Source organism: Grammomys surdaster, unplaced genomic scaffold, assembly GCF_004785775.1.
Source record: "Grammomys surdaster isolate TR1022 unplaced genomic scaffold, NIH_TR_1.0 166, whole genome shotgun sequence".
NCBI classification, from domain to species: Eukaryota; Metazoa; Chordata; class Mammalia; order Rodentia; family Muridae; genus Grammomys; species Grammomys surdaster.
Genome location: NW_021604614.1, coordinates 1891202 through 1913172, shown reverse-complemented (window position 1 = coordinate 1913172; position 21971 = coordinate 1891202). Strand labels below are relative to the sequence as shown.

The 21971-nt window shown below is 42.6% G+C and overlaps 1 protein-coding gene across 1 annotated transcript in view; it reads left to right on the top strand.

Annotated features, from left to right (window-relative positions):
- Positions 1-21971, top strand: part of Baz1b (bromodomain adjacent to zinc finger domain 1B) — a 61690-nt gene that overhangs the window by 33073 nt on the left and 6646 nt on the right. The window contains exons 8-15 of the mRNA XM_028765899.1: positions 3589-3727; positions 4760-4893; positions 8655-8757; positions 10750-10848; positions 12271-12448; positions 14113-14295; positions 19214-19361; positions 21022-21169. Of these exons, the coding sequence (XP_028621732.1) occupies positions 3589-3727; positions 4760-4893; positions 8655-8757; positions 10750-10848; positions 12271-12448; positions 14113-14295; positions 19214-19361; positions 21022-21169 (1132 nt within the window). The remainder of the gene's footprint in view (positions 1-3588; positions 3728-4759; positions 4894-8654; positions 8758-10749; positions 10849-12270; positions 12449-14112; positions 14296-19213; positions 19362-21021; positions 21170-21971) is intronic.

The window sequence follows — 21971 nt, the reverse complement described above, 5'->3', positions numbered from 1 at the left end:
TGTGTGTGTGTGTGTGTGTGTGTGTGTGTGTGTGTGTGTGTGTGTGTTTGTGTAGATGCTGAGGAGATAGATGATCTTGCAGGGGAGGTTCACAACTAATTCCAAATGATCCTGCATCCCCTTTTTGCCTTCACACTCAAGCAAGTGGTGCATAGACAAATGCAGACAAAACACCCAAACATCCTTATTAAATGAATAAATAATTGAGGGACCTGAAGAGGGACATGAAGCAAGCCATGGTATAATAACCATGTATAGATGGTGGTTATTATATTATTTTGTTGGCTGGCTGCATGCACATAGACCATGTCTCTTTCTTTTTTTTCTTTTTCTTTTTTTTTTCTTTGTTTTGTTTTTGTTTTTTCGAGACAGGGTTTCTCTGTGTAGTTCTGGCTGTCCTGGAACTCACTCTGTACACCAGGCTGGCCTCGAACTCAGAAATCCGCCTGCCTCTGCCTCCCAAGTGCTGGGATCAAAGGCGTGCGCCACCACCGCCCGGATTTTTTTTTTTTTTGTAGACCATGTCTCTTTTTGTTACTGTTTTTGTTTGTTTGTTTTGAGACAGTCGCACACTGTAGCCCAGGTTGCCCTTGACTTGAAGGCAGTTACTCTGCCCTGGAATTGAGTATGTGCACCAGAGCATTTTTCTGAGAGGCTCATCTATGCATGTAGAACAGTATGTTGGAAGAAACCAAGACATAAAAGACAATCTTATTTAGTTGGAAACTGTTCCCACATCCCAGAAGAAACCTCAAAAGTCACTCCTTGTTCATAGCCTCTGACAACTACTGATCTCTCTGGATTTATGTGCTCTCTGCATTTCATTTAAATAGATTTCCATTGGGCCAGTAAAAGAACTCAGTGTTAGTTGCTGCCACACCTAGCAACTTGCGATTGGTCCTGGAACCCATTGAGCAGGAAGTGGGAACTGACTTCAAAAGTTATCCTCTGACCTTTACACACACAGGATAAATACATGTTTTTATATATATATATATATATAATCATAGTGTTTTAGAGGGGTGGTTCAATGACTAAGAGAGCATACTGCTCCTTGAGAAGATAGGAATTCTGTTCCCGGCATATCAAGTAACTTATAAACTGCCTGTAATTCCAGCTCTAGAAGATCTAACACTTATCTTCTGGCCTCCTTGGACAACTGCATTCTCATGTACATACCTTCACATAGACACATGCATACACATAATTAAAAGTAATAAAAGTCATCTAATCTACTTTAATGTTGTATTTCTTTCATTTGAATGGTTTCAAGATTCACGTATGTTATTTGTTCACTGTTCACCAGTCAGTGGACAGTTAGGTTGCTGCATCGTTTGGCTGTTATTAATATGCTTCTGTAAGCATCTCTGTGAGGATTCGTCTAGACATAGTGCCTTTGGGGTATACAGCTAAGAAAGGACTTTCTGACTCCTGTAGCCATACTTAGCCATTTGAGGAGTTCCTGGCATTTACAAAGGGGCTGTGTAGGTTTACATCCCTCTCACCAGAGTGAGCGGTCTGATTTTTCCATGTTTTCACCAGATCTGTGTTTAACATTTACTACCTTTAACATTTACTCTTGTGCTTATCTCTTCTGTAACTGCTGTAATTACACAGTTAATCAGTCTAGAGAACCTTATTAAAGGCCACAGGTTTTCTACTTGATTATATTTTTGTGGTTTCAGGGCTCAAGCTGAGAGTTTTGGGTGTGCGAGGCAAGCACTATACCACTACCCCCAACATTTCTGTTGTTTAGTTTTTGTTTTTTTTTTTGTTTTTTGTTTTGTTTAGTTTGTTTTTTCAGTCAGGGTTTCTCTTTGTAGCTGTGGATGTCCTACAACACACACTGTAGTCAAGGCTGGCCTTGAACTCAGAACTCAAATATCTGCCTGTCTTCTGCCTGGAGTGCTGCGAATAAAGGCATGTGCCACCACTGCCCTGCTGTTTAGTTTTGTTGAGGTTGTCTCTCACTGCTATGAACTCTTCTCTGTATACTTCTGGCTGACCTTGAACTCAGAGACCCTCCGGGCTCTGCCTCCCAGATGCTAAGATTAAATGTGTGTATTTTCAAACCCAGCTTTATTTATTTATTTGGATAGATAGATATTTTTGCCTTTTAAAAAATTCTGTTGACAAATGTATTTTTAAATATTCTCACTGTATTGTATGTATGATCATCAGGAAAAATATAATTTAAAGATTGTGACATTGTAAATAGCAGTCATTTGTACATTATAGTATTAGAATTTGACAGACAAAACTTAAATGCTAGATTGATAGATTGTTCTTACTGACGAAAATTCCACATATTAACCACGTTGGAGACCAACTTGGGTTACATGAGACTTTTTCAACTCTATAATTTTTCCCCCATCAGTGTAGTAATACTATTAATTTTTGACTTATTTTTATTTATGTTTATAATTGCTTTGTCCTTATGTATGTATGTGTAGCATATGCCTGTCTGGGGTCATATCCCTTAGAACCCAAGTTACAGATGGTTGCGAGCTGCATATGAGGATGCTGAGAAGTGAACTAAGCGAGGTCTCTGGAAGATCAGCAGGAGCTTCCAGCCTCTGACTCAGTTCTCCAGCCCCCAAGAAATAACTATTACAAATAAGTCATGAGGTGACGGTGGGTGCTTTCAAACCAGAGAGGGAAAGGAGGACAGGCAGACAGATTGTTGTGAATTCTAGGCCAGCCTGGTCTAAATAGTGAGTTCAAGGACAGCCAGGGCTACACAAAGAAACCCTGTCTTGAGAGGTGTGAGTGGCACAATGGTACCATGTTTGATTTCCACACTCCAGATGTAGGAATCATGAATTCAGGCCAGCCAAGGATATAGAGTGAGATCCTGTCTGAAGAAAGAAGTAGTTGGTCATGTGTGTCTGGAGTTTAACCTTGAATGCTAGGTAAACTCTACCACTGAGCTTCACTGCTAGTTCTGTAATAATTACTACTGCTCTTTCCCTGTCCTTACTTGATTTTTTTGTTTTTTGTTTTTTTTTTCCTGTCAGTCACATTAAAGAGCCCAGTGTGGTGGCAAACACCTTTAATCGCAGCACTCAGGAACAGAGGCAGGCAGACCTCTGAGTTGAAAGCCAGCCTGGTCTACATAGCAAGTTTAAGGCCAGCTAGAGCTATATAGTGAGACCCTGTACATATGTACATCCGTCTGTACATACATACATACATGCATGCTCAGAGAAGTTGTCACAGGTTCTTAGCTGAATTTTTTTTTTGCTGCACAGGCTTTCTGTGTGGCCCTGGATATCCCAGAGCTCACTCTGTAGACCAGGCTGGCCTTGAATTCACAGAGCTCCACCTGTCCCTACCTCCCTTGTGCTAGGATTAAAGGCATGCACCACTCCTCACTCCCATCCACACCCCCTGTCTTGACTGAAATACTTTCTTTTTAATTCATCCTGGTCTGTTTAGGGATCCTGTGGCAGTGAGGGGTGAGACATCCTAAGGACTATGGGAGAATCATAGATGATCATGTTCTACCTTACATGGAAAAGGAAGAAAGGAAGGTCTGGCAAACATGTGCTTCATACAGACACTTGTGTTGTTTTTTAACCTCACCAGTGAGACTGGAACGGGAAGCTGAGGAGGAGCGAATGCGGAAGCACAAGGCTGCTGCGGAGAAGGCCTTCCAGGAAGGGATTGCCAAGGCGAAACTTGTCCTGCGCAGGACGCCTATTGGTACAGACCGAAACCATAACAGGTAAGTTATTCAACGTACTGTGTCTTCTGAGTGGCCGCAGTGGTGACTAGTCGGGAAGCTGGCTACGGTGCTCAGGTGAACTGTTCCTGTTCAGTTCTCAGTTGTGTTTGTAGCAGTGACTGCTCCTTTTTCGGGTATTGACTGTTACTGGGATCGGATGCTGGGGTTACAGAGTTAGATAAGACCGTCTCCCAGGCTGGTTGGTAGTTTATATCAGAGCTCTTGCATAACCATGGGTTCTATTCCCATGAGTAAGAAAAAAGGCTCCTAGCTGGAGAGATGGCTCAGCAGTGAAGAGCACTGAGTGCTCTGCCAGATGTTCAATTCCCAGGAGCCACGTGGTGGCTCACAACCATCTGTAATGGGATCCGATGCACACTTCTAGTGTGTGTCTGAAGACAGCTGTACTGTACTCATGTAAATAAAAAATAAATTTGAAAAAAAAAAAGTCTCCCCTTGTCTTTAAGGGTACCATCCATAAGAAATTTAAATAACACAGACAGATGAACTATAATCCAAATAGTTACTTTTAAATGGTTCAGTATTTTAGGAGAGATGGTTCAGTGATTAAGACCACTTACAGTTCTTGCATTTAGTGTTCTTGGGTTTGGGTCTCCCCACCCACATGGTGACTCATAACCATTTGTAACTCTAGTTCCAGGGGTTCTGATACCCTCTCTGAACTCAGCACGGCATCAGTCATGCATATATACGTGAAGGCAAAATATGACACTTAAAATAAGTTTTTTGTTTTTTAGGTATTTTTAAATTCATTGATTGTGTGGCACGTAATGAGACAGAATAGACATTACAGAAATGACACAGACATTAGATGAGTTCCAGATGCCAAGGCATCTTTGTTATCCTGTCTTTCCTTACATACAACTCTTCTGTGTCAGATTGTGTTAGCTGTGACCAGTGCTACTCCTACTTGTTAGGCAGCCTGTCCAGCAGTAAAGCGACTCAGTCTCTCCCTGTCCACTGTTGCACTTATCATGGGTATGACTAAGTAATTCTTCTTGTGCTTTGTAGATACTGGCTCTTCTCAAATGAGGTCCCAGGATTATTCATTGAAAAGGGTTGGGTCCATAACAGCATTGACTACCGGTTTAAGCATCACCGCAAAGACCACAACAGTTTACCTGATGATGATTGCTATCCTCGAAGTAAGTATAACTGCTGCAGAGGCTGTTGACATAAAGCAGCAGTTCTCAACCAGGGTGGAGGTTGGGGGGTGGTCAAAACCCCTTTGCGGGGGTTGAAGATCCTTTCACAGGAATTGATAATCAGTCATTATGGTTGGGGGTTACCACAACGTGAGGAGCTGTATTAAAGAGTTACAGCATTAGAAAGGTTAAGAACCATTGCCTGGAGTATGGTGTCAGCCTGCCGCAGATGGGAAGTGCTTATGTCCAGAATGCACTGAGTGAGTCTGAACTCTGGAGCAGCGCAGCAGTACTGTTTTCCGTAGTGAGTGTGTGGCTGCAGAGGAGTTGTGCCCACACAATAGCTCAGGAAACAGTGTTGCACATTGCAATGGCTGAAAAGGATTGAAGGACTGTTTCTTTTGAATTATTTTGACCTTCCTCTTTTGTAAATATGAAACATTTTTCATTTGTTTGAAGCAGTGCCTTGCCATAGTTCAGGCTGGCCTAGAACTGTCAATCCTCCAGCCTCAGCCTCTTGAGTTCCAGGATTGGAGGTGTGCACCTCCACTCTGGCTGTGAGATATTTTAAGTAGGGACTGTCTGTGGTTTAGGATCCACACTGAGGACTGACTTTCCTGTGTCCCCTCTTCCCAGCTGTGTGTTTTCTTTATTACCACCCTAGCTTCTGAGTGAAGAGGAGCCTTAGAGAGGAGAGAACCTAGCTTAATGAGGGAAGATGAAGAGTTAATACTTGTGTGTAGTAGATTTTACAGAAACAGCCTTCAGATTTTGTACTTTGGAAATGTCTGTAGAGGTGTCAAGCCTAACACTGAGGTAGGAGACCAAAGAAACAGTTACTTGTCCTCTTTCTCTGCTTTTTAAATTAATTCTGAAATGTCTTGTAGTATGCAAAAGAAGTTTAGGTATGCTAGGGATATGGCTGCAAAAGGACAGATAAATTCCTGAATTTCGCTTCACTGCAAATCTAGTACGGAGAAAATGGACAGTATCTCATTTTAAGTCAGGGACTACTCAAGTAATCTCAGCGTTTAGGAGCCTGGGGTAGGAGGTTGTGAATTTGAGGCCACCCTGGGCTCCATAATGAGACCCTGTGGGGTGGGTGCAGCAGTTGACTAAGCCTGAGCCACAGTGTCTCTAGTTGTAGTTTCTTGGAAGGCTGAAGCAGAGTGATTGCTTGAGGCCAGTTGTTGAACAGGACAAAACAGGGAGCCCACTACCACCTGCTTGGGATCTCATGTAACTTTTGAAGTCTTTTTTTTTTTTTTTTTCTTGAGACAGGGTTTCTCTGTATAGCTCAGGGTGTCCTGGAACTCACTCTGTAGACCAGGCTGGCCTTGAACTCAGAAATCCACCTGCTTCTGCCTCCCAAGTGCTGGAATTAAAGGCATGTGCCACCACTGCTCGGCTTGAAGTCTTTTTTGTTTGTTTGTTTTTGTTTTGTTTTTAAGTATGTGTGTTTTCTTTGTGTATATGTCTGCACTGTGTGCATTTGATGCCAGTGAAAGTCAGTAGAGGCATCAGATTCTATAGAACTAGAGTTACAGATGGTAGCTGCCATATAGGTTCTGGGATTTAAACCCTAGTCCTCTGGAAGAGTAGCCAGTGCTCTTAACCCCTGAGCCCTGGCTTTGGACTCTTGATGTAGCTTAGAACAAACCATGAACTTTTGATTCTCCTGCCTTTACCTCTCAAGTTTCTGGAACTATAGGCAGGCAACATCTTGCCTGATTTTTGTTGTTGTTCTTTTTTTTTTTTTTTTAATTGACTGGTAGACATGGATTTCATTTTAATTTTTAATGTCTGTGGCTTCTTTGCTTGTGTGTGTCTGTGCACCACATGTGTGCAGGCCTGGTATCCTCAGAGGCCCAGGTAGTTGTGAGTTACCCTGTCTCTAAATAATAAAAACATAAATAGGTGATTTAGAAGAGTTATGAAGAGTCACTGATGACATTTTTTTATCTGAATGTTAGCTATGAGGTATCTTAATTGAAAAAATAAATGCAAATGTACTTTTCTGGATAGATGCACTCTTTCTTCAGCTGTGTGTATATGTGTTGAATATATTTCAGAACAAAAGAAACTTTCAGCTCAGAGGCTTGGTTGGGTTAGGTGGTTTCTTTGTAGTTAGAAGTTGTCGTTAATAGGGCTTTAATAGGATATTTAGCAGCATCTCATCATTGCCCACTAGATGTCAGTAGGCATGTCCAGATGTCTTCAAACCCTGAACACATCCTCTGGCACACTCCCCGTTAAGAGCCTGGGCTATAATAGCCTGCTAAAGATTGCTTCTCAAGTATTGTATTTCTCTAGGAAGTTGTTTTTGTTTTAAAGTAGTGCTTTTGATTTTGGAGACACTCCTAATAACAAACTTAATGCAGTGTTACTAAAAAACCACTAATTTCTTTATGTAGCTGGAAACTTTAAGGCTTCTTTATGGTAAGTTATTTTAAGTGTAGATTATATTACCTTGCAGAAAATTCTGGATTTGTTATACTTTACAGATATGTGAGGGCCTGTCTGAGGCAGTTGAACTAGAGAACAGTTGACTGTAGAGTCAATCTCCTCAGATTTGGAAGTGATTCTAGCAGAATGTGGGGTTGTTCAAAAGCTTATCTAGAGCATACGAGTGGAGGAGTTCTTTTCCCTTTTTGGTGTTTTGAGACAGCATTTTTCTGTGTAGCCCTGGCTATCCTGAACTCCTCTGTAGACCAGGTTGGCCTCGAACTCAGAGATCCAGCCTGCCTCTGCCTTCTGAGTGCAGGGATTAAAGGTGTGCATGACTACTGCCTATCTGTGGATTTTTTCTATATAATATTTATGTTTGCGTATATGTGTGGGTGCATGCGTGTAGAGATCAGAGGACACCTTTTAGGATAGGTTCTCTGTCCTGTGTTGGTCCTGGAGATTGAACTCAGGTCTGCAGGTCTGGTGGCAGGCACCTTTACCTGCTGGGCCATTTCTCTGACCTCTAGTGGATTTTTAAATTGATTTAAATTTATTTATTTTGAGTCTAGGTCTTAATATATAACCTAGAAGTTTTTGGACTAGAGTGCACAGAGATCTGCCTGCTAATACTGGGGTTAGTGATGTGCACTATCACGTCCTGAAAGACGAGTTTGCTTAAGACCTAAGCTGTGCAGCTGTTGAACTAACTGTAGAGAAGAGATAATGAGACAGGGCTGTGTCTGATAACCCCATCAAAACATTTTAAAGTACTGTATGGTAAAAACAGTGTAGCTTAGCTCTGTAGCTCTGCTTGCAGTGTGGAGTGCCAGCTGTGGATGTTAGTGGAGGCGTGACTGCCTAGCATTGTGAAAGTGCACATCCCAGCCCCAGGAAAAGCATGGGATACAGCTTCTAATATGAACTGTCTGTCATTATTACTATACAGCAGAAGCGCTGGGGACCCTGTGAGACTCAGCATACTACACATAGGATATTAAAATCCACGGCTTTAAAACATTTGAATTTTCTTTTAGCAAACATACTTTCCTCAAGATTTGGAATTTTTTTTTAAAATATAATTATATTGTGTAATGGTCTTATTAAATTATAAATACTTATAAATCTGGGAATAGTTGTTTAGAGATTTCTTAAATTGTATTAACATCCAACAGTTTAGTAATTATAAATAAATGTATTCTGTGTTTAATAGGCAGCATCTGTATATTGTTGGGCTGGGCATGGAGTCTACTTAGGTTTTCTGAACAAAGAGTTAGTTTTTTAATGTATAAACTTAACATTTGCATTTCTCTTAGGTAAGAAAGCAAACCTAGGCAAAAATGCAAGTGTGAATGCACACCATGGATCAGCACTAGAAGCTGTGGAGACCACTGTGCCCAAGCAAGGACAGAACCTATGGTAACAGGACACCCGTTGGCTTGCTCATTTTTATTCCTTTCCAATGTTTTTTGTTTGTTTGTTTTTTTCGAGACAGGGTTTCTCTGTGTAGCCCTGGCTGTCCTGGAACTCACTCTGTAGACCAGGCTGGCCTCGAACTCAGAAATCTACCTGCCTCTGCCTCCCAAGTGCTGGGATTAAAGGTGCGTGCCACCACTGCCCAGCATATGATTTTATTAGGTTAGGTTGTCTTGGCTTTGGTTTTGTGAGTCCCTTCTTTTTATGTACATGAGTACACCATTGCTCTCTTCAGACACACCAGAAGAGGGCATTAGAACAGATCCCATTACAGATGGTCGTGAGCCACCATGTGGTTGCTGGGAGTTGAACTCAGGACCTCTGGAAGAGCAGTCAGTGCTCTTAACCACTGAGCCGTCTCTCCAGCCTTCCTTTCCAATGTTAAGGAAGAGATATTAGCAAAGTGCTATTGTAGGTACTTTATGTTGCTCTCTTTGGCGTATCAAAGCCTACCATTGGACAAGGGGTGTGTGGCTCAGTTGGTAGAGTGCTCGCCTATCATGAATAGACCTCTGAGGTACATCTCCAGCAGCTCTTAAGCTGTTTGTGGAAGTGTATTCCTGTAATCCTAGCACTCAAGAGATGGCAGCAGGACATATCAAGTTCAGGACCAGCCTGGGCCACAAAATACCCTGTTTCAAAGGAAAGAAAGCCAAAAACCTCACTGTTACAAAACCAGATGTGATCTTTTGGTAATCAGCTATTTTTCTTAAAGTTCAGGATTTGATTTTCTCTGCTTGTTGTCTTAGGGTACCTTGGTTTCTGTTGCTGTGATAAACACTGTGGTCTAAAACATTTTGGAGAAGAAAACTGTTATTTTAGCTTACAGGTTACAATCCATCCTCCAGGGGAGCGAGAATAGGAAGGAGTTCATGGCAGGAGTCACAGAGAGATGCTGTTGACTGGCTTGCTCCCAGGCTCACTTTCAGCTGTCTTTCTTCCCATCTGCATAGGGATGGTACTGCCCACAGTGTAAAAGCAGTCAAGAAGTGCCCAACAGGCATGCCCATAGGCCTGTCTGATGAAAGCAATTCCTCAAACTTAGGGTACCTCTTAATAATAGTTGTGTCCAACTGACAACCTAGATTATGGGTCAGACCTCTTTATCGTATAATTTTGTATATTATGTGCTGGATTTACCCCCAATTGAGGTCTTGAGGGTCTTGAGGTGAACCTGGAACTCACTCTGTAGTCCAGGCTGGCTTTGAGCTCACTGTAATCTTCCTACTTTAGCTTTCCAGTATACTATGATTACAGACATGCACCACACGTTTTCTGTGTAATACATCTTATGCAGCATTGCCAAATGCTTCTGAATCAACTTGGGAATATGAAGAATTTTGGATTTGGTGATTATACTTTACAAACTATGTGTAAAATAAAATTAAGGTACATAAATTTATTAAGTAAATTTTACCCATTGGGAAAAAATTAAAAATAGCTTTTGGTATCTGGGTATGTACAATTCTGCTTTTAAGCAAATAGCTAGATTTCGAGAAGGTCTTTACTACTTTTGATTATATAAAATATGTTCAGTGCAGTCACTTAGCTGTTTTTGCTGAAGGTATAATTTATTTTTTGAAGTCATATGGACAGGTGTTCTATTGCCTTTATAAAGTCTTATCTCTGAGCCAGGTAGTTGGCACACACACACGTTGTTAGTCTCAGAAAGGAGGCTGAGGCAAGTGGATCTCTGACTCGGCCAGCCCAGTCTACAGATTGAGTTCCAGGACAGCCAGGGCTACACACAGAGAAACCTTGTCTCAGAAAAAACAAATGTCACTGTATTGTAGCAGAAGACCTTCACCCTTGGTAGACATTAGACTGAAAACAGTTTGGAATTCTACATTTCTCACTCACTGTCAACCTGAGACTCCATACACTGTTGGGTTTTCATTGTTCTTCCAGCTTGTAAGATTTGTTTTGCTTCTACAGGTTCCTATGTGATAGTCAGAAGGAACTGGATGAGTTGCTAAATTGTCTTCATCCTCAGGGAATAAGGGAAAGTCAGCTTAAAGAGAGACTGGAGAAAAGGTAAATGTTTCTTCTTGTTGCTCAAGTCTTCTCAGTGTTAATGTCAATATGTAAGTATGTGCTTTTGAAGTCGGGTTTCTGTGTAGTTCAGTCAGACATAAAACTCCCAGAGCTCGGCCTCCCTAGTGCTGGGATTAAAGGGTGTACCATGATACTCAGCAGCAAGATGGTTTATGTTTGGGCTTGTTTGCATGCTTGGTGTGTGTGTGTGTTGTTTGGTTTTTAATTTAATAATCTTATGTGTATGAGTATTGTCTGCATGTATGTCTGTACCATGTGTGTTCAATGCTCTGGAAGGCCAGAAGAGTGGGTATTCCTGGGGTTGGAGTTACAGATGGTTGTAAACCATTGTGTAGGTGCTTAGCAATCAAAACCTCAGTCCTCTGGAAGAGCACCCAGTGCTTGTTAATAGCTGAGTCATCTCTAGCCTCAACTTGCATGCCGATTTGAAACAGGGTCTTCTGTAGCCCTGACTATATAGCCCAAGATGACCTTCACCTTCTTACTCTCCTACCTCTACCCTCTGTGTGCTGAAGCAGGTCTCAAGGAGCTCTTGGCTAGAGCTCTGTACAATAATACCTGACTTTCTGTTCATAGTGTATTAAGATAAAGTTACAAAGATAAGTCTGTAACCTTTGATGTTCACATAACTTGTAATCTTTTTGAACACCATGTTTATTCGGAAAAATACACTTCTAGGGTATGTATGATCCAGGGTAGCATACTTGCTCTTTGACTACTGTGTGCCCTGCACTAAGCTATGAGACACTCTAGTTAAGGAGTATTGCAGAAATGCATTCTTACCTCAATTACCTGAACTGATCTGTCATTATTCATGATAGACCAAAGGTAGAAGTACCATGAATGTCTACTGGTTGATCAGTAGAAAGACAGAATGTGAGCTGTCCAAACAGCACTTACAAAAGGAACGAAAGCTGGGGAGATAGTCACACAGAACATATGCAGACAAAAAACCCATATACATTAAAAATAAATAGTGAAGCCCTGATTTGTGCTGCCACATGGGTAAGTATCAAAACATTGTGCTAAGCAAAAGAAGCCAGACACGAAAGGCCACATGTTGTATGATTCTGTTTATGTGAAGTGTCAATATCCAATATAGGATAACACAGAAACAGAGCCAGTTATTGCCTGCTGGGGGGTGTAGAGAGTACTTGCAGAAGGTTCATTAGGGGTCTGGAGAGATGGCTCAGCAGCTTAAGAGCACTGACTTCGCTTCCAAAGGTCCTGAGTTCAAGTCCCAGCAACCACATGGTGGCTCATGACCATCTGTAAAGGGATCCGATGCCCTATTCTGGTGTGTATGAATACAGTTACAGTGTATTTATATACATAAAATAAATAGTTCTAAAAAAGAAAAGTTTCTATAATTCCCCCCTTTTCCTATCTCAACTCCTGTAGATACCAAGAAATTACTCACTCCATTTATCTGGCTCGGAAGCCAAATTTGGGTCTAAAATCTTGTGACGGCAACCAGGAACTCTTAAACTTCCTGAGGAGTGATCTTATTGAAGTGGCAACGAGGCTGCAGAAAGGAGGACTTGGCTACATGGAGGGAACATCCGAGTTTGAAGCCCGGGTAAGAGTGTGAGAAATGCCCTTGGAAATCTGCTGCTCTCAGAAACTCAGCTTGGAGTTATTTCCAGAGCTGGTGTCTTACCTGCAAAATAAAGCTAGGACCATGTTTTGAGTTAGGTTTGTTTTGCATAATACATGTGGAACCAAAAGATCATATAGGCAATGTTTTGGGTTTTTTGATGTTCGTCTCTATTGTTTGCTAAGTATTTATCAGGAAATGGGCCAAATCTAGTTCTTTCTCTTGCTGACATTGGGTTGTTTTTCTTTCTGGCTTGATTTTTTTTTTCTTCAGGCAAGGTTTACTACATGGACCTTACAGAATTCAGTGTGTAAGATCAAGCTGGCCTCAAACACAAGTGATCTTGATTCTGCTTCCTTAGGAAGCTTTATTCCAAGGAATAAAGGTGTACACCACCACACTTGATTGTATTCTTTAAAATTGGTATTCCTTATGTGACTGACAAGACTGTAGTGGACAGCATTTAAGAACACAATTTTGTGACCTGAAGGGTTGGCTCCACGATTAAGAGCACATAGTGGTCTGGAAGAGCACTCACACTCAGTTCCCAGCACCCAACTGTACCTCCAGTTTCAGAGGATCAGACACTTGGCCCCATAGGGCACTCATGTACACACACGAGCAGGTACATATAGATGATTAAAAAAAAATAAACCTTTATTAAAAGTGTAAGTGGAACATATGTTTAATCCCAGCACTCAGGAGGCAGAGGTAAGTGGGTCCTTATGAGTTGGGGGCTACCCTGGTCTACATAGTGAGTTCCAGGCCGGCCAGTGTTGCCTAATGAGACCCTGTACCACAGAATTTTTTAAATTTTTTTTTCTTTTCTTTTGAGTCAGGGTATCACTCTGTAGCCTTGGCTATTCAAGAACTTGATGTGTTGACCAGGCTTGCTCCCAACTCAGATTTACCTGCCTCTGCTTCTCAAGTGCTAGAAGTAAAGACTTGTGCCTCCACTCCCAGTTACAAAGTTTATTTTCAATGTGTCTGTGTGGGTATGTGCACATATGTTCTTGTCCTGGAAGCTGGATCCTACTGGAGTCGGATTAACTGGTGATTTCGAGTTTTCTGACATGGGTGCTGGGAACTGATCTCTGGCTCTCTGCAAGAGCTGTATACACTTTTAAGTGCTGAGCTATCTCTGCAGCTTGATAAAGAATATAATTTTGATAGTGATTTGGTGCCTGTCTTTTCATCTCTAAAATGAACAGAGGTTTAATGGAAATGGGAGAATTGTAAAGCTTAATGCTTGACCTCAGCCAGAAAGCCAGGAAAGCGCGAGTCTTCTCAGAATGTCTTTGCTTCTTTCTCCTGTGTTTTATTTCTGGTACTGGGGTTTAAATGTATGGCCTCACACTTGCTTCACACAGCGTCTGTACCTCAACTCTCAAGTCTGCTCTGCTTGTAGTAAATAGTGTTACTGAGTGGATGAATTCCTGGGAGCAGATGGAATTTCAGTGTCTGGATCCTCTCATTGGGGAAGTGGAAATAGTCAGGTACTGTTAGCTCGCTCGTTACCACGGAAGGCACACGGGTAACTCACGGGACAGTTCTGGTACTTGGGATGAGGGTGTTAGGGAACTTATGGGCCAACTTCTTTATTGGTTTTGTCTTCCTCTCAGTCTCAATTTTAAACCTTTCCCCAGGTCATTTCCTTAGAGAAACTGAAGGATTTTGGTGAGTGTGTCATTGCCCTTCAAGCCAGTGTCATAAAGAAGTTTCTGCAAGGATTCATGGCTCCCAAACAGAAGAAACGGAAACTCCACAGTGAAGATTCTGTAAAGTCTGAGGAAGTAGATGAAGAGAAGAAAATAGTAGAAGAAGCAAAGGTATTGAGTCACTGAATCTAAGCACTGAGTTCTTGCTTTAGGGAACTTCTTTGAGTGTAAGACCAAGAAGTAGAGAGAGAACAGCTGACAGTGGGTGAGTAAGCTGTTGAAGTTGCCTGTTCGTAGTGAACAGCTGTGTGTTAAACATACAGTAAGGTAGAAAGTACACCAAACGTGCTTGTCCTGTGGCAGGCACAGTGTCATTTAGCATTACAGTATGCTGGAAATTCCAGTTCTTCCCCCAGTAACAGTGTAGCCAGCTTCTGCTGTGACTCCATGCTCTTGCCTCAGCTTTACCAGAGAGGATTGTGCTTGTGTCATCATGTCATTGCTAGCTCAGAAAAGATGGACTTACACAGGCTTTCTGCTTACTAAAGGAAGTATCTTTTCACACCATCCTAGAACTACCCCCGTTGCCCAGGTGGCGGGCAGATCTTTAATCCTAGCAGCCAGGTCTCTGAGTTCTAGGACAGCCAGGGCTATATAGAAACTCTGCCTCAAAAGGAAAAAGAATTGAAGCCATTGTGAGGCCAGGCCATCTGTGGCTGATGGAAAGGAGTGGCCCTTGGGCTAATTTGTGAGGGTGCCAGGGTGTCAGAGCTTCCCAGAAGTAGGTATGGGGGCTGGATTCTGAAGGAACCTCAAGTACAGATTAAAATGACATATGACTCACTGTCGGACGAAGCCATCTAGTTTTCTTTTGTTTCGTTGTAGCCAGTGGTCTGACTGTAAACCAGACTGGCCTTAAACTCAGAGTTCTACCTGCCTCTGATTAAAGATGTGTGCCACCATGCCTGGCCTTTGTTTTCTTTCTTTGTTTTGTTTTGCTTTGTTTTAATCCAGGATCTTAATGTAGCCCCAGCTGGGTTTGAACTCAAGTCCTTTTATTTGCACCTCCCAAGTGATGCACAGGCAAGCACCCCCACAGGCAGATAGTTTTAAGAATAAGTCTCCTTTCAGGGGCTGCAGAGATAGCAAGGCAGTTGAGAACTCTTGGAGAGGGCCTGGGTTCGATTTCCAGCACCCACATGGCAGCTCACACTTGTCTATAACTCGAGTTCTAGCTGGTCCAACAAGCCCTTTTATGTGTGCGTATGTGATTACAAGCAAAAATGGCTAAGTAACTCTCCTGCTCTTCCTAAAACACTTGAAGAGTTTGTACACAGTAGTGTTTCTCCTTACTTCCTTAGACCACAGTGGTGTATGATTCAGGGAGGACCATTCGGGATAAGAGACTGGTTTACTTCACAGTGAAACTTCACACCTCGTTAGTGTTTTACTGGGACAGTCCTGCCTGGGCTCCCTTTCCTGGCTTTTAGCACTCAGATAATCTAGGTGATCTCTGAGACAGCTCCTGCCTCAGATTCTCAAGTCCTGTGGTTACAGACCTAGCTTAAATTTCTTTATTATTTTGCCCATATAAATTTATGAGTACAGTGTGATAAGTCAATCTGTGAGATGTGTGTGTACTGATCAAATCAGAGTAGCTAGCATTCCCATTTTAAACACACTTTGAAGTTCATTGTACATATAAATTTATGAGATGGCTGATTTCTAAATGCTACATCGGTTTTGTTTTTAACTCAGTTTTTGTTTTATTTGTATGTGTGTTGCACATATTTGTGTGCCACAGCAAGTGAGGGTCAGAGGACAACTTGCAGGAGTCTGTTGTTTCATCATGTGGGTCTTCAGATAGATTTGAATGTTGGGCTTGGTGATGATTGTCTTACCCTGTGAGCCATGTTGCCCTTTAGCCCATCTGGGTACAGACTTTTATTGGAGAGCTCTTGGAAAGAATCTTTCCTTGCTATTTATTTTTCCTGTGACATTTTCTTTTTACTGAGGACCAATAGGTAGTTAAGTCCCATTAAGGTCCCTTTGTGTACTAAACCCTGAGCGGAAATAATTGTAAGCCCTAGACAGAGTGCAGAAGTGGAGAGCTTCTTGGAAAAATCAGGCCGCTTGCTGAGTGGTTCTGCTGTGTTCTGTTCTAGCAATACCCTGCCCTGCAGCTCCCACCAAAGGTCAGCTTTGCCACAGCTCAAAATTTTCCACTGTCCTCTGCTTTGAAAGTTTCCACTTAGCAAGGGCCAGAGTCCTTGGCCAGGACCAGGCTGCTACATGAGTCTCTGTCAGTCTCTTGTCTGGGCTCCGGTTTCTTTGGATCTATGACATTATTTCACTGGTCCTTTTTGTAGTAATATATGATCTAGGATATGCATTTTTTTAAAAATTTAAAAAATAGCATTTATTTTCACCTACATTGATATGTGTGTGCCTGGTTGTCTGTATGTGCACCATGTGCGTACAGTGCTCTCAAAAACCAGGAGAAGGCATCAGCCCCCCTGGAACTAGAGACACAGGCAGTTGTCAGCTACCTGATGTGGGTGCTGGAGACTGAACCATAGTCCTCTACAAGAGCAGCAAGTGCTCTTTACTGTGAGCCATCTCTTCAGTCCTAATCTATGTAAATACAATGCCAATTTTGTTTTCCTAAATTGAGAAACATAATGTGTACTTTAGGAAAATCCTGGGCTTTATTTGGTATTCTTTCTCTTTTTCTGCCTCTATTTCTCTTTGCCTCTCCCTCTCTGCCTCTGTCTCTTTTGAAACTGGATCTTAACCATGTGGACCAGGCTTGCCTCAAACCCGTAATTCTGTCTCAGCCTCTTGAGTGTTGGAATAACAGATGTGTGTTACTATGTCTGGTTTTGTTTGTCTTTATTTTGTTTGCATTTGTTCTGACAACCCTATTGTCTGCCACTTTTTCATCTCCTTTTATTTTGTTTTGTTTTTATGAGACAAGGTTTTACTATATAGCCAGTGATCCTCCTGCCTCAGCCTCCCAAGTGCTGAAATTACAGATCTGAGTCGCTATGGAAGTCTCTGAGCACCACAGACATCATAATCCAAGGGAGGCAAAAGGCAGTTCAGTTCACCGTGACTGACTGACATTGGTTCAAACATCAGGAATCTGACTCCGGGTAATTTATTTGAGGCAATTTTAAGTACAGTACAATTTTGTGCAAACTTTCCTGGTAATAATTAACTCAATCCAGTGTACAGTAAAGCACAAAATAAGCTAAGTAAAGGTTAGAGGCGGCTACATCAAAATGCTGTAAAGTACGTTTGACACCTTCCATAAAGATGGGTTGTAAAAATGACTACTTGTGACACTTTCCATAGAGATAGGTTCTGTAGCTTGAAAAAACAAGCTTAGAGTAAGGGCGTAAGGGAGGCTCTGGTGTGGGCTCCAGCCTCACAGATAGCACAGAGGTCACCAGGCTAGAATGGATGTCAACTCCCAGCATGCTAGGAGGATAACAGGTTATGCATCCCTTCCTTTGAAGTAAAACCCAATGTATTTAGCAGTCTAGGTTCCCTAGTGCTTCTCTGTGAGCACAAGGACTTACATGCCTTCTATAAGCTTCCAGGCCTGGCTTTACTTTTCTTTATTATTTTAGTTGTATAAATTTATAGTATGCAATATAACTCAATATATTTATAGTCTACATAGTAATCAAGTCAGGGTAGCTAGTATTCCCCCCCACCCCCCCCCTTTTGTTTTGTTTTCAAGACAGTTTCTCTGTGTAGCCCTGGCTGTCCTGGAACTCACTCTGTAGACCAGGCTGGCCTCGAACTCAGAAATCCACCTGCCTCTGCCTCCCAAGTGCTGGGATTAAAGGCGTGCCCCACCACACGCTGACTAGACTAAGTTTATGCATATGAGTGGTTTGCCTGCATATGTGTGTGTATGTGAATGTAGCACATGTAGTTTTGCCGTTCACAGAGGTAAGAAGCAGAGGGATGTTGGATCCTCTGAACTGGAGGTACAGACTCTTGTGAACTACCATATGGGTACTGGGAATTAAACCCAGGTCCTCTGCAAGAGCAGCAAGTGCTCTTAATAACCTAACCCCATTTAAATACTCTAAAAGTTCATTAATACCTAATTATTGTGCATATTTATGAGGTACTGTGTAATACTTAAACCTATGAATTTGCCTGTCTTTCTAGTGCACGTACCTCATAGATGTTTCATGTAGCAGTCCCTTCCTAGTGTGTTCTGTCAGAGCACCAAAGCTTTCCATCTGGAATGATATTTTGTGGAAGACTCTTGTGCAACCTTCCAGAGAGAGGATAGCTGCCTTTCTAGTGTTAAGCAAAGGGGCTAATGGTATGGTTTGACATGTAAGCTCCTTCCTGAATTCTGTTCCATTTCCTAACCTGAGGCTCACTGAGCATTCCAAGTTTCAGGACTTGTTTTAACAAACTAAGGTGCCTACTGAGCCATCTCATCAACATCAGTATCCACTTTATAGGGAGAGTATCGTGTTTACCACCCAGATTCTAATCATAGCCTTCTTCATTCTAACTGCGGCTAATTCTGATTGAATTTGTATTTCCTGGTGACAAAAGGGGAGGTGCAAAGCATGTCCAGAATTAATTGGACAGTTCTTGGGACTTAAGAATTTTCACTTTAAAGGCTGGTGACATACAGGTGAGAGGAGGGCTTTATACTAGGTTACTAGGTACCCAGGCTTGATGGAGAGAACTTAACCACGTCTGTGGCCCGCCCAGATGGATAACTCATTAGCCACAGTTTTGTAGGCTGTATATTGATATTGCATGCTGATGCATATTCCTGCTTCCAAAGGATACAGATTCCGAATGATACTGATTTCACTTGTAGAGACACGTTGCTTCTCATCCCTACTCTATGCTTAGTTTTGGTGTGACCTCTGCCAAGCTTGGTTTTTATCCTTTGAAGCCTTGATGGGAAGTATCATATAAGTGGATGGTTTTAATGAAACTGTAGAAGGCAAATATCCTCAGAATTCTCTCTTTACCCATTCTTAGCCCTTTCTAATCTTTGAGGTCATGGTCATAACACCAGGCTGGTTTACTTGCTGCTTAGGTTGCCTCTGCACTGGAAAAATGGAAAACAGCAATCCGTGAAGCTCAGACCTTCTCCAGGATGCACGTTCTACTTGGGATGCTTGATGCATGTATCAAGTGGGATATGTCTGCAGAAAACGCTAGATGCAAAGTCTGTCGAAAGAAAGGTATGCATCGAGGAGAGCTGCTCATTGACTGGGACTAGGCTTTTCACTCAGAGTTTTCTTTCTCCTTTGAAGGAATTTTGGTGTTTTGAGACAGGGTTTCTCTGTGTAGCCTTGGCTGTCCTGGAACTTGCTCTGTAGACCAGGCTGGCTGCCTGCCTGTCTCCCAAGTGCTGGGATTCAAGAAGTGCATCATCACCACCCACCCTCTGAGGGTATTTTTTGTACATCATTTAGCACTTCTCCTGTGTGCACATTCTAACTGTGGTAGGGCAGGTTTCCCCTTTGCTGTCTCATGCTGGTGACTCCTCCGCACGTGTGAACATCTGCACGTGTGACTGGAGCAGCTGCTCAGTCTTCAGACTTTCTGCAGGAGCGAGTCAGTTGATCTAAAATCTACAGTCCCTCAGGAACCACAGAGCATTAGTCACCTGTGAGGTGAGGTAGGTGCTTCCAGCAGGGGGCAGGCTTCGCACATTGCACACCCAGACCTCAGTCTTGAGCCTTGAGTCCGGAGCAGAGCATCTGGGAATGTTTTTTACTTCTCCTTGAATAATTCTATCTAATGAATTAGCTTAGGGTTCAGTTTCCAAAGCGTGGGGCACTATGTAGACTTGGTTGCTGTAAAACTGACCCGACTGATAGTTAGAAAAGGAAGTAAATCGGATGAAGTTCATACAGCATACTGTCGACTGCAGAGAAACCAGATCACTGAGGACCCATGCAGACGTGTGTGGAAGAGTTTCGGGGTCCAAGAGGAGCAGCAGAGTCTCTTATAGTTAAAATACTCATACAATTAAACACATTTTATTTATTGATTTAATTATTTACCTACTTACTTACTTTGAGATAGGGTGTCATGTAACTCTAGCTAGACTGAAACTCAAAAATACATACCTGCTTCTGCCTCCTCATCAGTACTGGGATTAAAGAAGTATGTCATCATGCCCAGTTACTCTTAGTGAATATTAACTGTCCTGCCCTGATTCTTGATAGTTCTGAGGAGATAAGTTAGAAACTCTCCCTAAATTGTCCAATTTTCAGAAATTAAATGCATTTTTTAAAAAGCAGGCTGCAGAGATGTTGTAGTGGTAAAATGCTTGCACATGCACATTGCTGCACCCACATAAGTGTTGATGGGCATAGCAGCCCATCTGTCCTGGCTCTTAGGAGGTGGAGACAAGGGGTTTTACAGAACCAGTGTCTAGCTCTGGGTTCAAGTGAGAGACTCGGTATGCTGAGGTAGAAAACCGTCAAGCACGGTAACTAATATCAGCCTCTAGCATCTGAGTGCACATACAAGAGCAACTGAGTGTGATGAGATGTACCTGCAATCCCATCACTTGGGAGCAGGGACAGGAGGGGCTCCCCAAATTCCAGGCCAGTATGGGCTACACACCGAAACTTGTCTTGAAGGAAGGAAAAAGGAGCTGGAGCTGGAGTGGTGGCTCGGCCCTCGCTAGTGCTTGCTGCTGTTCTGAACTCCAGCTCCAGGGGATGCAGTGCTCTCTCTGCTTCACAGACGCAAATACACATGGTATTCGTTCCCCAGACACACATGGACATAGATAAAAATAAATGTTTAAAGGAAAGAGAGAGGTGCTGTGCTGCGGTGTTTGTTCTGTTGTGCTGCCAACAGTGCTGTGTGCGCCTGTCTTTGCAGGTGAGGATGACAAGCTGATCCTGTGTGACGAGTGTAATAAAGCCTTCCACCTGTTCTGTCTGAGGCCGGCCCTCTATGAAGTACCAGATGGTGAGTGGCAGTGTCCAGCCTGCCAGCCTCCGACTGCCAGGCGCAATTCCCGTGGCAGGTGAGAAGTTTTTAAAAGTAAGTTGGGGGCTGGGGATCTGGTTAATGTTTACAGAGACCTGGATTTGATCCCTAGCACTGCAGAATGGTGGTGCAAGTCTGTTATCCCAAACACTAGGAAGGTGGAGGCAGAAGGGTCAGGAGTTCTGGGTCATCCTGGGCTACAGAGAAGTTCAAAGCCTTTCTGGCTTGCTGATTTCTATGAAATCAGATATTTTCATGGGAAAATTAGTCTTAGTTACTCAACTGTTTCCAATGAGCTTTAAACTTATTTGGGTGCAAAACTTGGTCATTTGTGGTACGAATATAGGAGCTTAGATGCTGTCATATGACTGTGGTTTAGGGGGTGTGTGTGTGTGTGTGGTTTTAATTTCACTTTTTTATGTGTATGAATATTTTGCCTGAGTGTGTGTAAATAAGTAATATCGACGTCTTACCCATGGAGGTGACAAGGGTGTATTGGATCTCCTGGAACTGAAGCTGTGGTGGTCACAGGCTGTCATGTGGATGATGGGAATTGAACCCTGGTTCTGCAAGAGCAGCAAGTGCTCTAACTGCTGAGCCATTTGGTTTTCTTTAGTGTTGACATGTCTGCTTTTCACTGTTAGCTCTGTCCCTTCCCTCTTTTGTTTTGGTCTTTCAAGCAGGGTTTCTCTGTGTAGTCCTGGATGTCTTTGAACTCAGAGATCGGCCTGCCCTTGCCTCAGGAGTGCTGTGCTACCATGATCAGCAGGCTCTTGTGTGCACAAGCATGAGCACTTTCTCTCTCTCTCTCTCTCTCTCTCTCTCTCTCTCTCTCTCTC